This window comes from Molossus molossus, unplaced genomic scaffold (genome assembly GCF_014108415.1).
Source record: "Molossus molossus isolate mMolMol1 unplaced genomic scaffold, mMolMol1.p scaffold_m16_p_8, whole genome shotgun sequence".
NCBI lineage: Eukaryota > Metazoa > Chordata > Mammalia > Chiroptera > Molossidae > Molossus > Molossus molossus.
Window position 1 is genome coordinate 22,874,331 of NW_023425402.1, and position 16,632 is coordinate 22,890,962.

At 42.5% G+C, this 16,632-nt stretch overlaps 1 protein-coding gene and 1 pseudogene across 1 annotated transcript; one reads left to right on the top strand and one right to left on the bottom strand.

Annotated features, from left to right (window-relative positions):
- Positions 1-952: 952 nt before the first annotated feature.
- LOC118621411 (glutathione S-transferase A2-like) lies at positions 953-4,008 on the bottom strand. Its single transcript, XM_036248724.1, has 4 exons — positions 3,895-4,008; positions 2,812-2,862; positions 1,809-1,927; positions 953-1,124 (listed from the first exon to the last, which is right to left on the bottom strand). The coding sequence occupies exons 1-4, from the start codon at positions 4,006-4,008 to the stop codon at positions 953-955; spliced, it is 456 nt and encodes a 151-aa protein (XP_036104617.1).
- A 3,413-nt stretch (positions 4,009-7,421) lies between these two features.
- On the top strand, positions 7,422-14,107 carry LOC118621413 (annotated as a pseudogene).
- Positions 14,108-16,632: the final 2,525 nt, after the last annotated feature.

Here is a 16,632-nt window from a genome sequence, read left to right on the forward strand (position 1 = left end):
TTAATCTTATAAAGTTTACTTCAGGGCAATAAAGAGGATTATAAAATATGTTATAACTGTTGAGGACTGGGTGTGATAAGGTTGAGAACCTATGCTCCAGAACAAGGGTATCCAGGAGGGATGTATAGCAAAGTCCTCTCCTCCTCATAAATCTCTTGGGGAGTCTAGATCTAGAGAGAGCAGGTATGTATGCAAAGGGAAGCCCCCTGGGAGGACACCTTGGTTGGGCTCAGTTGGCCTAACACTGAATAGACATTAAGGGCAGCAGCCATGTGTCCCATGACTCTGTCTGCTCCACCCTACTCCACGGTGGGCAGGATCATACTCTAAAAAGACGGGGGCCCTGAACTCAACCCCATATACCCCAAATTTCTCACGAGAGGCCAAGTTACGGGCTTAGTATGTGGCTGAAGCAACACGTCACTGTATCCCAGTCTGCCCTGCAAGTGACACGTGAGGGGCAGTGTGCATCTGCCTCTACAGATAGAGAACCAGGCCTGAGTGACAGTGAGGAGGGAGGCCTCCCCTTCCTTCCCTCTGCAGCTATAGAGGGTGAGAACGCTGCTGCAGTTGGTCTCATGTCTCCCTGTGCGTGTTGTGAGCATATTTTCTAACGAATTGCTCTCATCGTGCTCCTTTGGATGAAAAGCCCCTGCATGCTGTTCTGCAGCATCTACTCTGATCCCTGTGTGGATTCCAGAGGATTCCACAGCCCACATTCCAAATATGACCATGAAATGCCATCAATGCACTATTCTAAATTGGGTAGCAGTAACTGTAATTTTGCTGAAAATTATAACTTGGGTATAACAGGTGCATATCCTCCCCATAGTTGATTTCTGTAACATGCCCAGAGGCTGCCTGCTACATTAGCAATGAGGAGGGATTGCTAGAAGTGAAAGGTCAATGCCCCAGGACAGGCCTGGGCATGAATTTTCTTTGTCCTCTAATCTCAGTGCCCAACACTGAACAGCCCTCTTCCTTTTTCAAAGGCAGGGAGATAACGGTTTGTTGTTCTATCCTTGATCTGGGTCATCTTGGCATCTTTTTGATTAGGTAGACCTGGTGGTAATACCATGATCATTTCATTCAAATCTGCCATACCTTCAGAATACATACCAATCCTGAAGGACAAAAAGAATTCAACTGTCCAATGTCACCTACTTTACATGTTATAGTTTGAAACTGTAAGAGAATGGGGCATCAGGAGGGGGCAAAACAATTCACTACGATTTGGGTGCATTTTTATATGCTAGTCATGCAGCTATGAATTTTGCTAACTTTTGACACTTCATATTAAGGTAGATATATATGTATAAAGTTTTTGTTATGCACATGACCAAATACAGGGAAAGAGAACATCAATGAGGGGTCCAGAGTCACAGGCAGAGAGAAATTTGTGGAATCACTGCAAGTACCCAGTGAGACTCTGCCTAGGGTTTGCCATCTCTGCCGTGTTGGCTCTGGGCACAGACTCAGTGTGATCCAGAAGCTGAAGACCTGCCTCCTGAATCATTCCAGAGAGTCCTGGCACAGCCAGCACAGTCATGTCCCTCCCTCTGTCATCCTTACACCACCCAGGCCCATTTTCATTCCCCATATTAGCAGTTCTTCCCATTATTTCCCATAGATCATAATTCCACAACCCTCTCCATTACCTCCTGTTCTCTGCTGGACTGGACCTCAGCCTCTACCTCCAAGGCCCATGCTGCTATTGGTCAGGATCCCCTGACACAAACTGCTCATTCAAGGAAGCATCTAAAAATTGTTCCTTTTCATTGTTGATGAAAATAGAAAAAAATACCTACAGGGCTCTCTCTTTTATGTCTTTCCCATACAGGTCATATTTGTTGGCAATGTAGCTCTGTGCCAGCTTCCTCCTGTCAATTTTGACCATTGGCACTTGGTGGAACATCAGATACCCATCTTTCGAAAGATGAAAAGAAAAACTAAAGTCAAATGTCTTATGGATCACTCTTGTAGGATGAAATCAAGTCTGTAGTAATGACTAAAGAATTAAAGGAAACAAAAAATTATTTCCTGGTAATATTTTAATGGAAATAGCATGGGGTTCTGCCACTTATAATCTTTTTCTTTGCATTTATCTTCAAGGATAACTTAGGAATTATTCAGAGAGAGGCTGCAGAGGACCACCAGCCCAGAAACAGTTCAAATGGGAAGTTTCCAAAGTTAATCTCATGCGTTCCTGGCATTAAGGCAAATTCTAAGCTCAATTCCTACATAGGCTGTTTTGTGTGCTCTTCACACTCCACCACTGATCAGTGTGTGCGGAAGCCCTGGGTCCGGATCCAGTGCTGCTGCCCTTTCCCTCTCGCCCTCTGCACACTGTCACCTCCATTCCCACCCACTCAACACCACCTCCCCATCCGAGTCTGCAGTACTACTGGGACACTACCTTCAACCTGGAGAGAACAGACTGAAGGCAGCTGATGGCCCATGTCCACTCTCAGCACCTGCTGCGTGTGTTGGGCAGGCTCTGTGGGTCCTGAGCGGATACAGCGCACTCACAGTGCACAGAGGCCGGAGGAGCAAAAGGGGGCGTTCTAGGGCACAGGGCTGGTCCTTTAGCAAATACTCAGAGGGTTCAAGTCCTTCCTAGCCCTGAGTGAGTGATAAGACCTGCTCAATGAGCCCACCCCTTACACCTGGACCACTTTTCTTTCTCCCTACCTGCCCCCACCCCCAGCTCCTACCATACACACACATAGGCATTGTCTGGTGTTCAAACCTCGCTATTGACTTTCTAGATAGATACCCTCACCAGTACAATTTAGATACTTAGTCTTAATCATTTCTTAAGTTTTCCAAATCTTCCCGAGTTTCCAAAATTTTTTCTTCAAACTGAAAAGCAGAAACAGTAAAGGAGTTCCGGTGATTCCTTCAATAGCATTATAGAACTTTTCACCTTGAATGACCTCTGTCTGGTTCATGATATGGAAAAGGAAATATTTCTGAGTTTGGCGGGGTACACAAAGCAGTGTGATCATGTGATTCAGAAATTCAGATTAGAGCCATCAGGAACAGAGCATGGGTTATATCCTGTAACTGCTCACACCTGGGTTCCATTCACATCCACCTGCTTATATATCTGTCAGTGATGAGGTCAGTATTGGGGAGGGTAGTGCTTGGGAGGGAAGGGACTGGGAAGTTCTTCTAGTTATGGATTTTTAATACCTCATGAAAGCCTTTCTCTCCACGTGAGACAGGACAGGATATTGTGTGTCCCCTGGCATGCGGTATCCATGGGCCAGTGACCATATAAGATGCTGTCTCCAGGGGCCTCACTCACATAGTAGAAGCCCCACCAATGGTGAAATGGGTCCCATTGGCTGTACAGCTTGAACTCTTTCTACTCAGAATTTCCTCTTTTGGAAACTATGACACGCACTAGGGTAAAATCTCAATAGAGAAAATAAAAAGGACCCCCAAATTAATTTTTTTCTGTATTAATTTTAGAGAGAGAGGGAGAGAGAGACAGAAATATTGATGACAGAAAACATTGATTGGCCGCCTCCTGCATGTCTCCCACTGAGGATTTGGCCCACAACCTGGGCATGTGTTCTGACTAGGAATCGAACCAGCAACCTCTTTGTGCATGGGTCGATGCTGAACCACTGAGCCACACATGCCTGGCTGGGCTCACTTTTTTCTATAACATTTCTAGGGAGCCACGCAGAGCACTACATCTCAAAATCACCAGGGCTTGTATTGTGAAATCTCTCCTGCACAAAGTTGAGAACCCACACACTATAGGCTGGCCTTAGGCTGCCACACTTGATGTTAGTTTTTGTCTGGTAACTAAAGGATTTGATACGGTCAATTTTAGATTGACATCTTAAGATCCAACTTAAGATGACAGAACTCAGAACCGACCGTGACTCCAGCTGCAGCCAGGAGCCAGGGGATGGACTCCATTCGACCTTGTCCATTGAAGTATTGAATCCTGGCCTCCTCGCCATGATGCAGTCTCCTGGGTTCTCTAAGCATGAGGGGATGAATGAATGAATGAAGGAAATCACAGGAGTAACAATTCACTTTCTGAAGTGTGGTGGAAGAGCACCCACAATGCTCAAGGAGTGTCTGCCTTCTTTCTGGCAGAGTCGCAAGAGCCTCTGAATGTCTTTCTTGGTCTGAAATCTCACCCATCACTAGCCAACCCAGTAAATTGCTCCAAACCATTCTCATGTGTGTACTGGGTAAAATCTGATGGACTTGGTAGGCTAACAGGAGGAGTCTGTTGCATGTGTGGGTTTTACAGGGAGGGGAAGTACTAGACAACGATTATCTATTGAAAGTTTCCTAATGATTTCGATCCAGTGCCATTTCTTTATGAACATTTATCTTTAATCCTCTTGACAGCCCCATGAAATACAGTTATTGTATTCATTATTCAGATCATGAAGCCAAGGCACAGAGGTTAGATGACGTCCACAATCACACTCCATTTAAAGATGGACATGGAAATCACACTGTGGACAAAATAAGGGCAGAATGGAAAGCACCCAGGTGTAGGGCCTGGGAGGTTGTGAGGTGCCTTGAAACCAGAAGACTTCACAGACAGGGAGGAGGAAGAGGGAGCAGAGTCAGTCCTCAGGGTCATGGTGTTTACGACTGAGACTCACCTAATTACATCTCAAATTTTTTCTAATCTTTTCACAAACACAGGGTGTTAATTATACCTATACTTAATATGTTTCATAATCTCAAAAAGTTAATGTTACTGTGTTTACATTATAGTTCATGGAATTGAACTAACATTTGTTCAAAGCCTGTCATGCAATGGGCATTCTCTCACCTATTTACCTTCACTTAATCCTATAAAAATCACCTGACATGGATTCTGTTATCACTGTCATTTTACAGGTGGGGATACTGAGATTTCCAGAGTATTTTGCTCAAAGTAAGTGGTAGATCTAGGATTCAATATCACTGCTACTGGAAACCAAACTCTTGGCTTTATTTTCTATGTTAGTGTGTTATCAGATATGCATGACCATCCTAAAGTGGATTGTTATATCCACCAATTTTTTACAATGAAACAGAGAAAATCAGAGGGGATTCTATGTTGAATAGGCAAGCATCATTTCATGAGGTTTTCGTTTCATTTATATTGGTTGTTGTATGGGTGTGTGCATGTGTTCACACTCGTTTGGTTATTGTAATACTAAGAGGTACCTTTGTTGTGTCTGGAAGTGGACGTAGCCAGGAACCTGAGAATGAAACTTAATGGCTTCAACAATGGACAGAGCTGGGTCTAACACTGTGTGGATGAAAACACACAGGGCTCATGAAAAGCATAAATCCTAAAGCCAGGACTTCAGGAGAGACAGTTGCATTTTCTATCTAAATCCCAAGCTCTGTTTAGAAAACATTCATTCTCTTGAAATTGTTTGTTGTTGTGGAGTTAGAGACAAAAAATATACTTCTCTTTACCCAATGGATATATCTCTGAAAAAGTGAGTGGACTTGCATTTTAATATCAAAAGTGTTTCAATATCCACATTGTTAAAGCGAGATTCAAAGGTCTAAACTTTAGAAAGTAAAGACTTTTTTGTAAACACACTTAATCGACCTGTTTTGTATGTGGAGATTTTGTTTATTGTGCTTTCTTATCATGGGAAATGGAGATGCCATGATTCAGCAGAATGAAAAGGAGAATAAAGGTAACCCTAGAAGGTGACATGTGTTTGTTATGGACTAGAATTCACAGAGCTCAGTGACTAAAATTCTCTCGCTAAGCCCCCTTCCTCCATTAATAATGGATCAACTTACAAAGGGAAATAAATTTTATGTTACATAATATTTAATTACGAAGCTCCTCCTTACAAGCAATTTTGCCTCTTTCCAAATAGGAGGTCCCTAATGTCCTGATGAGACTGGGCCAAACATTGTCATGAGACACTGGTCTGGCTTGAAGATATTTAGAATATATCGTTAGTCTCATATTATGCACTAGTATCATGAAACTTGATGATCGGAGGTATGGAGTTTGGTGGTAAAACCTTGAAAAAAAGTAAGTTTGAGCCATATCTCTACATTCCAACACCCATCTCCATTTCGTCTCAGATAAGCATCATCTTCGTCTTTGAAAAAAGTCATACCCCATAAGAGAAAAATTAGGCCTAAAAATAAAATATGTCTCTTTGGAGACCCCATCCATGAGCTATCTTCTTGTGGGCTCTTGACATCTTGTATCACACATTTCCTACTCATTGGCACTAGAAAATTCATGAGGTAGATTGACCTAGGTACGCCTAAAAGTTTATCATCAAGAAAAATGACCAAACCCATAGATTTTCTCCCCAAAACCAGCTTAATCCACATATGGGGTAGAACAAAAGTAGGTTTACAGTTGAAAGTAAGGGAAACACATAGTTCACTTTTATATTATTATTTATTAGTTATTGTATTGTTTTCCATATGAACAAGTATAAACCTACTTTTTCCCCATCCTGTATAAATCAGTAGCAACTCAGCTCTAACTCACAATCACATGGTGGTTAGTGAGAAAAGCGCTAACTAGGGGAAGAAACAGAGAGACAACCCAGGCCTAGAAGGGCTGACTGCACACATCTACCTGTTCCTTAGGCTTGGGTGCACAGTATAACTCAACACAATGTCTTTTCTCACAGTTCCCTTTTTAAGTTTCTCAACAAAATCCTTCAGCTCAAGCTTGTTCATGATGCTTCAAAATAAAGTAATCGGGAGAAAAATGTAATATGTCTTGCAAAAGTGGAATCTTTAAAAATTTGACTAGGGAAAAAATGTGGAAAAGAGCATTGATACAGAGCACAAAAACAATATGTATTCTACAAACATACCAATTAATGATATAAAAAGGTAATATTAAAATAATGAAAAATCTGTTTAAGGTTATTCTCCCTTGGGAACAGAGTTTGTTGCTGTACTGTCTAGCTTGTGAATCTATGTCAATTGTCTGTTCTGTTAATAAAAAGTGAGGCCAAATTGTGCCAATTTGTTTCTCACAAGAACCAAAGAGTGCACATGAGTCTCCACATGAATTAACTACTAGTTAATTATATTAATGAAAGTCTACCAGATACATTGAGATTATGTTTCTAACATAAGACCTTGGGGAAAGTGAGACTATCACATCTGTCTTGTCCACAAGCACATCTGTGCCCAGAGCTCAGCCATTCAGGGGTTGGTTTAGCTCCCCTACCACTCACTCCATCCAATCCTGTCTTCCTGTTGGGAATCTGACCTCCCTATTGGCTCTCCCCATCCCTTTAAACTGCCTTCGTCGTGACATCATTCTCCCACCAAACCAACCACCACCTGGTAGAATCTTGGGGTTCCCATGGAGTTATATGTAAATAAATCTGAATCATCACAACTCACCAGTGGCCAGTATGACCAGTGACCTCCATACTGGACACATGCACTCTCTGGCTCCAGCCACTGAGACCTCCTCATCCCTTGCATCTATTGTTGATATTTCCTCCTCTTCTCTGACCATGTCAGGTAAGGAAAGAAACTTTTAAAAGTTCTTCATTAGATATTTCTTGGCCTCTAAATTTAAGAGTAGAGTAAAAATAGCCTAGACTAGTGGGGGGAAATAGTATCTAGATGTCTGGACACCTAATTTTAGTTTTGATTTTGACATTCACTAGCTATGTGACCAGGGACAAGTCATTAACTCACAAAAACTGTTTTTTCTCACTTGCTACATTAAGAAGTTAGATTAGTTATTCTCTCTAATCTCTTTCTTTTCTCGTGTTGAATTTCAAAGTCCACCCATGTAGAAAATAAAATTAAGACTTCTTGACAGGTTTCAACAGAAACAAAAAACCTCGGTAATGTAAAAAAATGCAACATGTATATATATACCTGCTGTTTCATGTATAATGGCCTCCCACTACTCATGTTTTTACTTTAGTCTTTTAAATTTAATGCTGTTCAAAAAGTAATATTCCCCTGTTTTGGAACTTTTCTATCCACCTAGGGGACAAGAGAAAATAGGGAGAGAAGATGGAGGGTACTGGATTATAGGGAGGCAAATATTTAAGTGTAAGATAGTTTAGGCCAATAGCAGAGGCCAACAGGCACTAAGAGGGAGGAAATGTATAAGCATGAAAGAGGGGAAACTATAAGAATAAAGCAGGAGAACACAGAGGAGCTCCCAGGAACAAAAAGGTAGTTTGCAATGGGATGTTGAAGGGAACCAAAGATTTTAAGTTGAAGCAAAAACAGGGTCAGGTGAAATCTGCTCAGAGTAGGGCAAAATAAAGTGATGTTGGCAAATGCTTCCATTAATACAGTAGTAAGGAAGGTGAGGCTGGAATAAGGTATTACCAGTCAAAGCAGCTTATCAAAACATTCTATTTCAGTTGTCTGTATTTTTCTATTGCCTCTCTGAACACAGACGGTAGGTGACAGTTTTGAATATAAATATTAAAGAAATGTATTTTAGAAATGATGTTTCCTATGAACTAGAAATTAATCAAAGTGGTTATAAAGTGTTGAAGGAAACAATTTTCAGTGTTTCACTTCATTCTGATTTTTGCACTATGTAGATGTTTTGTCTATTAAATAAAACTAATATTTAAAAAAAATGATATATCCTAACTTGAATCAGATAGATTAATTCCTCTGTGTGATAAATGTTCCAAGTCAAAGCTGGTTTTCATCTTACAGTTATTTTTCCCTAACACATAGAGCAACTGATACACAGCCATGATCTCTTTTTAGATCTTAGCCACCTAAGGAGAAAAAGAAAGACACAACATCTCTAATTTCACATTTATCTAAGAACAACTTGTGGAGTCTCTTGGGGATTCCTACATTTAATTTATTTCTAACTGGATTCTACCCAGGGTGGTTTTAAGGCTTTTGGTAGGACCCTTTCCTGAATATTGAAGATTATTACAATCTAGGCTTTAAGATACAAGAACCTTCATGACACTTTTTAAGTGTTCTTTTCTCTTTGGTATGTTGTTATATTATTTAAAATACATGTATTTATACTGGACTTAATATCTATTACTTGCTGGGCGATATTGAGAAAAACATGAATGAGCACGATAACGAAATTCACTTACACTGATGTTGCTCTCGGCTTTATATCATTTTATACTGAAATATTTGTCTACATATATTGAGGCAACATATCCATCCACATTTATTACACTTTGCTGCTTATTAGGCAACTTTTACTGATATATCTTCTTTGTCTGTATGTACTGGTAGAAATTCTTTAAAATAACCTTCTATTATGGGCTGTTTTTTTTTATTAATAGTATTCAGTAAAACAGAATAGGCAATATTCACTTTTATAATATTGTATGTAAAAACAGAACTTCATTTATTAGTAAATTTATTGTTTTGTTGCTTGCTACATGCCCCAATTTAATTACTGTTTATATATTTATTTTTATTATCTTGATATATGTTCATGATTTTCCTTTTTGTCTCCCAGAGCTTCTATCTTCTTTTATATAAATCAAATGTAATATATAACTTATTCATGTATGAATTATCACTGTTATTGTCATTATAATGACTTTATAGATAAGTAGCCCAATATAAATATTTTTATTGGTTTTTAGAGAGAGGCAAAGAGAGAGGGAACTTCTAAAAGAAAGACAAAAAGGTCTATCAGGTGCCTCCTACACACCCCATACTGGGGATTGAAACTGTCACCTAGGCATGTGCTCTACTGGCATTTAAAGCAGCAAACATTCCTTCTAGAGACAATGCTCAGCCAAGTGAGCCACACTGGCCAGGGCATCAGAGAGCTTAAATAGTGTTTTTCTTCAAAAAGCACTTCTTGAGAAGTCACTCTCACACAGAGATTTTCAGGTAGGATCAGAAAGCAGGCTAGAAGAAAGTAAGAACGACCCTTTAAATTTACCAACTAGACTGAGTTATATGTGAACTCGAGGGAACAGCATGTGCACTGCACATAAAAATTGGGCACTGAAGATTACAATGCTACTAGCTGTGCTGTTTTCTCATAGTGTGAAAGCTCAGCTGCACTGGAAGTTCCATTGCTCCCAGTTTGTGGCAGTCAATGGTCAGAGCAGAGTCCTGGCAAGGAGGTCAGGATGCTTAGGTTACGTAACCTGGTAATAATACTAATGTAATGAGAGATGGAGCCTCAGTTTTTTCATTCATAAAATAAGAACATTAGACCAGAAGTTCTCTAAAGACTTCTGGTTCTAAAATGCATCAATTCTAGGAAAGGATGTATAGATCAATATTAGTGCATGCAGCAGGGAAAGATAAGAGAGGAAGCAGCTGCTTCCAGCCTAAGAACATGTATGAACCACACAACGTGGGTCTTCTGCATATTTCCCCCCAAGCTGGGAGCACAGACAGTTAATACTGAAGAGTAGCAAACTGCCCCAACACTCACAACCATCATAAACTTTGACTTTGACACCTCAGTGAGTATTGGTCTTAGAGGCTTTCTGACAGACATAATCTCCAGATAATGCTATTCTTCAAACACAGTGAGAGTTTATCAGTCTCTTTGATTTTTTCATCACCTTCTTGTTCCCTACAGAGAATTTCCAAAATCCATCTTTACTTGGAATTTCAAAGGCTCTGCAGCTCTCCCTTCCTGTCGTGAGCAATGCAGCCTCCCTCCCAGGAAGTGTCTGCAATTTCTCCAGAGTCTCTGCTCCACCCCACAGTGCAGCATGGCTACTGCCCTCAGCCTCTGACAGCTCTTTCCAATCACTCATGGGGGGTGCCTCCCTGTATCGACATGCTAGCTCAGCTGTGTGCTCTGGAGTGACTGGCCAGAGCCAGATCTTCACTTCAGGTGCTTCCAATTTACGGCTCACAGGAGGCCCTGGAAAAAAGTCCATATCACTCGTGACTACACTGTGACTGTCACTGACCAGGACACAGCTGTCTCTTTCATGTCTATGGCTTCCCAGTATCATAACACCTCAGATGCCAATAACATTTTCTCTCTGTATTCATTGCTTTCTGCCAGCCTTGTTCAGGGGGCACCATCTCAGATCACAAGTCAGGGGCATAACCTGTTACTTCCTTACCAGGAGGGAAGTCAGGTATATTACTATAATCAAGGGCCTGTGCTTTCTAGAGAACGTGGCCCATACCTGCAATCCTATGGTTCTGTGACTGACACAGAGAGCAGGGTCTCTGCCCCTCAACCAGAAATTGTCATGGTGCTAAAGGATGTGCAGCGCACAAATGTGACGTCCCCAGCCTTCACTGCTCTTATTCTCCACTCTGTGTCTGCTCAACCCATCATAAAGACAAGTTTTCAAGGTGAGTACAAACAGCAAGGAAGAGGAATAAGGTCAACATTAAAAAATAGGGTCAATTTGCAGCTGGGAAGTGGAGAGTAAACCACTGGGAAGAATTTAAGTCCTGTGACTTTGATAACTACCACCTGTAGTCAGTGCTCTTGATTTCTATGCTCTGTGAGAGCACCTGATAGAGGGGGAGGAGAGGCACTGTCTTGGATTTGTGTGCTACATGTATGAGAACCCAAAGAGCTCACCCAGAAGCATCACACTTTTAATTTTCCTACCTCATTAGTCCTCCTGTACTACCACAATGCAATGAATTTCGTTCCGTGAGTTATTGCTTTAGTCTCTTTGGAAGAGATTTCAGAACTCTTATTGTGATGGTCCCACTTTAACTTTCCCTCACTTCCTTAGTTTATACCTGGATTGGAGACCTTCTGTTCCAAGATCCTGTCCAAAGCAAGCAGCCTAAGATTATGCCCTTGCTAATATATTTCATCAGGAAGAGCTCCATTTCCTATACTAGTCTTTGGTGGGAATTGTTCTTATTCCCTCAGGAAAGCGGAGAGAGTTAAAAGATTCCATATGAGAATGCTAGCCTTGTAAAATATTTAGAAAACCCACCTTTACCTCTTTATTTGAGTTATAGCAACTTCGTGATAGAGAGAAATCATAAAACACTGACATCAAATGATTACCAGTGAGAACTAGCACACTTCCCCCCTATCTCCTAGCACAGGGCACTGGCCGTGAGCCTACAAAGTGCTAGTGGAAATGCCTTTCCTGTGTTTGGAGGGCATGATTGCTGCATTGGTGATAGGGGAGCATCTTACCTACCAGGGACTGACTCAATTTCCCTTGATTCCTTTGTAGAGATGGAGACTTCTCTGGGCATAGAGACCGTCCTAGGGTTGTAACCTCCAAGCCAAACATTTTGTCTACTCCAAACTACAGAATTCCCCAAGCCCTGCAGTAGTAGAAATATCCAGGTACTTGAAATAACCACCACCTGAGCTTGGGGACATTTCAATGGCAGCCCCGGTCCAGAGTCTCAGTAATCTCCTGGCACTGCCTCTACCTCCCAGCTCCGAACAGAAAGAGAATGAGAGTATGGAGGGTATTACAACCAAGTTTGAAAAGCCTCTGATGCCCACTAGGAGACAACAAAAGACCAAGATTCTCACCAGCTCACTCAAACAGTCCTTGACAGTCCCCAGTTCCTGACTTGCATTGATCTCCTTGGTCAAGAGGAGCAGCCTGGTTGTGAAAACCCTGGTCTGGGAAAGAATGGACTGAGTCTTCAGGACCAAGGGACACTTGAGTGTGGGACCGAATCTGACGATAGTTTTGTAGACATTGCCAAATTGGTGGAGGACATTCAGCTTGCTCAGGTCCTATATTTTTTGAATGACCTTGAACAATCCAAAGGTCCCAAGGTGATCAAAACCAAAGGCACCAAGTAGAGTGAGGTGCAGAAAAAGTCTAGTGTCGTAAGGGCTTCCTGTGATCATGCTGCAAAGAACAAAAATGAAGCCTCTGAGCCTATCAGGGTTCTCCCAAAACCAAAAGCAAGCCCGAGAGCCCAGATTGTGTGTTTGTGGGAGAACCGGTTCCTAGCCATGGTGCAGCCACAGATTGGGCTCCTGCCAATATGGCCATGTATTCTAACAGCAAACCTCCGAATACTGCCTCCTGCAGGACCAGCAAAACTAAGAGCCATGGGCCAGAAAAGACCAAAAGAACCAAAGAAAACAACTCTAAGAAAGCTGAGGAGGGTAACCTGTCAGGGAACAAAATCAAGTCAGGAGAGAAGCCAACCATTCCCAACATGAAGCGGAAGAAAAACCAACCTGAGCTGACCCAAGAGCCCTACAAAAAGCCTCGAAGCTGCCTAGGTAGACACATGCTGGAGTCTGTGAAGGTTTTCCGTCCCCTGGGGAACAAGGTGGATAAGAAAATGGACACATCTTCCTTCCAAACTCTGGGAAATTCAAGCAACCCCAAGGCTCCCAGCCATCCCCAGCTATCGAACAAAGGCTGGAATACTGTGCATGAGGATAAAGGTCCTGAGAACACTCAAGTGGAACGCCAGAAACCAGTCAGTTTCTGTGCCGAAAAACTGAAAAACAGTGTTCACCTACATCTGAATACCAGCTGCCTCCTCCTGGGAAGGTCAAGTTGGTACCTTTGCTCTTTCCAACCTCCGACAAGCCTGCAGCTCAACCTGTTCCTCGCAGACCACAGTCTCTGGCATCACATCGGCCTGCTGTGCCCAACCCTGCCAGGCCTGGTTCTAACTCAGCTCAACCTACTGCAGTCAGTTCATCTCGGACAACACCTGCCTCCATGAGAGGTCCAGCCAGAGCAGCTTGGCCAATTTCTACCAAGCCAGACAAACCAGTTTTCACCAACTCTGCCCAGGCCAGTGCCCCTCAGTCCGCTGCTTCCAGGCCTGTGCCCTATGAAACATCATCTTGTGCTCCTTTCCAACGGGAGCCCGTTCACATTGCTGTGACCACGCCCTGGATGCCACCCAAGCCTCAAAGCCAAAGTCTACTCCAGGATTTCTCCCTCCAACGAATTCCATGGAGGAAACCCGATATTTCTGGCCCAGTAATGTCAAACCCATCACAAAGGAGCAGAGGCCAGAGCGGGAGGCCATGAAGAGGAAGGCCCAACTAGAGCGTGAGAACGCCGCCAAATACACCTCTTTAGGGAAAGTGCAGCATTTCATTGAGAGGGAAAAGAAATGGGAATTTCACAATACTGTGGCTATGCAGCTTAAGAGATTCTGGGAGAGTTGTTACCACTCTGGGTACCAGCTATTTTTCCATAGATAGATAGATACAATTCTCAATTTCGATGTATTTTAATACTGAATATAATTTAATAAATAGTATCAATAAATGAATAATAAAAAATATTTTGAGTTTTGAGATGATTTTAACTGTGCTTTTCTTTGGTGGGGAGGAGATCATATGTTGCATATGAATAAAAGAATTAAAATTTGAATGGGGTAGTGAGGGACAGCTATAAGAACTGGGGGAAAGGGAAGGAACATTTCCACAGCCAGAAAGGCCAAAAGGGGAGAGATGTTACAGGTTTATAAAAGGAAGCCTGAGGGGGGAAATGGCAGAAGTCAGAAGCAGGGTCAGAGGTTAGGGTGAAAGGGTCAGTTTCGAATAGCATTGAAGGTGGCAGAAGATGAGTCTAGGTGGACTGATCAGGAGAAATGTAGGAATCTCTTCTGCAGGTTGGCCTTATGTGTTATGACCACCAGAAAAGTATTTAAGGAAACTTGACTCTGAGCACATATCTGAAAGGTTTGGGTTGCCTTATCCAGTATGACTGTAGTTGGAGAAGGTGAGTACAAAATAGGGGAATATACCAGCTGAATGGCAAGGGCTTAGCATTACCTGGGAGCAGCTGGTAAGAGGGGCCTCACCCATTGACCTGCTGCAGGGGAGGCTGACCCACAACAGGGCGTGGAGAGTAAATTACCATTTACTCAACACCTATGCACCAGGCTCCCTGATGCACTACTTCATTGAACCTTCACAACGCCCAAGGCCAGAATCACTGCCCACGTTACTGGTGAGGTTCAGCAAAGAGCCAAGGTCAGGTTGCATGTGGAGCAAAGTCTCAAGTGGAGGCCTGTCACCAAAGTCCTTAGTATTTGTGAGTGCCCGTAGTGGCCAATCTAGTTTTCAAAGCACAGCATGCAGAGGTTACTGGTGGACAACATCTAACCTCAGGAGAAGAGGCCTAAATATTAACGTGAGGGGCCAGTCAAGGCCTCCTCCATAACCAGGCTGCACGTGCCGTCTGGTCTATACTCCGTCACCAACCGAAGCCTGTGAATAAAATCCGTTGGAAGCGTTTATTCCCTCCGAGCAGAGCAATGAGTGCGCATGCGCCCTGGTGGCGCTCCATCAGCCGTGGGACGCAGGTGCCAGTTCCAAGGGGCTCGAGGGCGGGGGTGGTTTCACTGGGTTGAGGCGCCTGGCAGAGAGACCTCGCGGGTCAACTCTGCTTTACAATTACAATGAGTTTACGTTAAATCAATAACCGCTCCAAGTTCTTCATTCTGTTCTTGGATTTTGTTAAAAAATACATCCATGAGGGGAACAGGTTCTTCTGGCGCAAGTGTTTTCAAAGCTCTTCTTTCAAAGGAACTTGGAAGGCAGCCTGGGGCATCCTCTCTCCAAATGGGAGTTAATCTCTCCATCTTTCAGGGTGCGGTTTCCGTCTTTCCTCTTGGTCAATAAATGTCCAGAAAAAAACGGATCTGGCCCTGGTCTCCTTGGTGCCATTACTCAAGTGGTCCCAATAAACTGCTCACCCAAGGTCAAGATTCTGCACAGGAAGCTCCAACACTGCAACCTACGAGGCTCCACCCCCACCCTGCCTCCAAAGTGTCAGTTCCTGAGAGTTCAGTGCTGCAGAACCAGGTGCAGAAACTGCTCAGGAGGGATCTGCTGGTGACTTAGCCCAGTGAAGAAGTTCAGGTTCACATGCAGGCGGTGTGTTAGCTGAAAATCCTGGAGGCCTCCCAGCTTCTATTCAGATTGTTCTCTTGACAACATCAATTTCAATTTGCCTTTTCTTTCACAAGCCACTCTGAAATAACGTTTAGCATTTTTGTTAAGAACTAAACATGCACCTACCATACACCCCAATAAATCTACTACTGGGCATTTATCCCAAAGAAATGAGAGGGGACAGTCACACACATATGCTTATAGCAGTTGATTCCTGATAGCATAAACCTAAATAAAATTGAGATGATTCAACAACCTGTCGTCCATCCATACCATAGACTACTACCCAGTAATCAAAGGAAGTAACTATTGAAACATTCAGTAACTTGGGCCAAATTCAGAGAATTATGCTGAGTGAAAAATGCTAATCCCTAAATGTTACATACTAGATGATTCCATTTTTATAATCTTGAAATGACACAATTATACAAATGGAGAACAGATTAGTGCTTGCCAGAAGTCAATGAGGGGTTTGGGGTGGGTGGGAGAGTGAGTGTGATTATAAAATCAACATGAGGGAAGGATCCTGGTGGTGATGGAAATCTTTATCTTGACCATATCAGTGTCAATATTCTGTTCTGGTATCATATTACAATTTTGGAAAATGTTACCATAAGTGGAAACTGGGTAAAGGATATAAGGCCTCTCCAATAGAAACAAATGAGAAAATGAACACATGGGACTACATCAAACTAAAAAGCTTCTGCACAGTGAAAGATAAAATCATCAAAACGGAAAAGCTACCCACTGTATGGGAGAGCATAATTGCCAATGATATATCAGATAAGGGGTTAATTTTTAATATATATAGAGTGTTCATAAAA

Coding starts and splice junctions, on each gene's coding strand:
- LOC118621411 (XM_036248724.1), bottom strand. CDS start 4,008: ATGCTTAGAGAACCCAGGAGACTGCATCATGGCGAGGAGGCCAGGATT. Junction 2,863..3,894: donor TGGCTGCAGCTGGAGTCACG/GTCGGTTCTGAG, acceptor TCTGCTTTTCAG/TTTGAAGAAAAAATTTTGGA. Junction 1,125..1,808: donor GACATAAAAGAGAGAGCCCT/GTAGGTATTTTT, acceptor TTTGTCCTTCAG/GATTGGTATGTATTCTGAAG.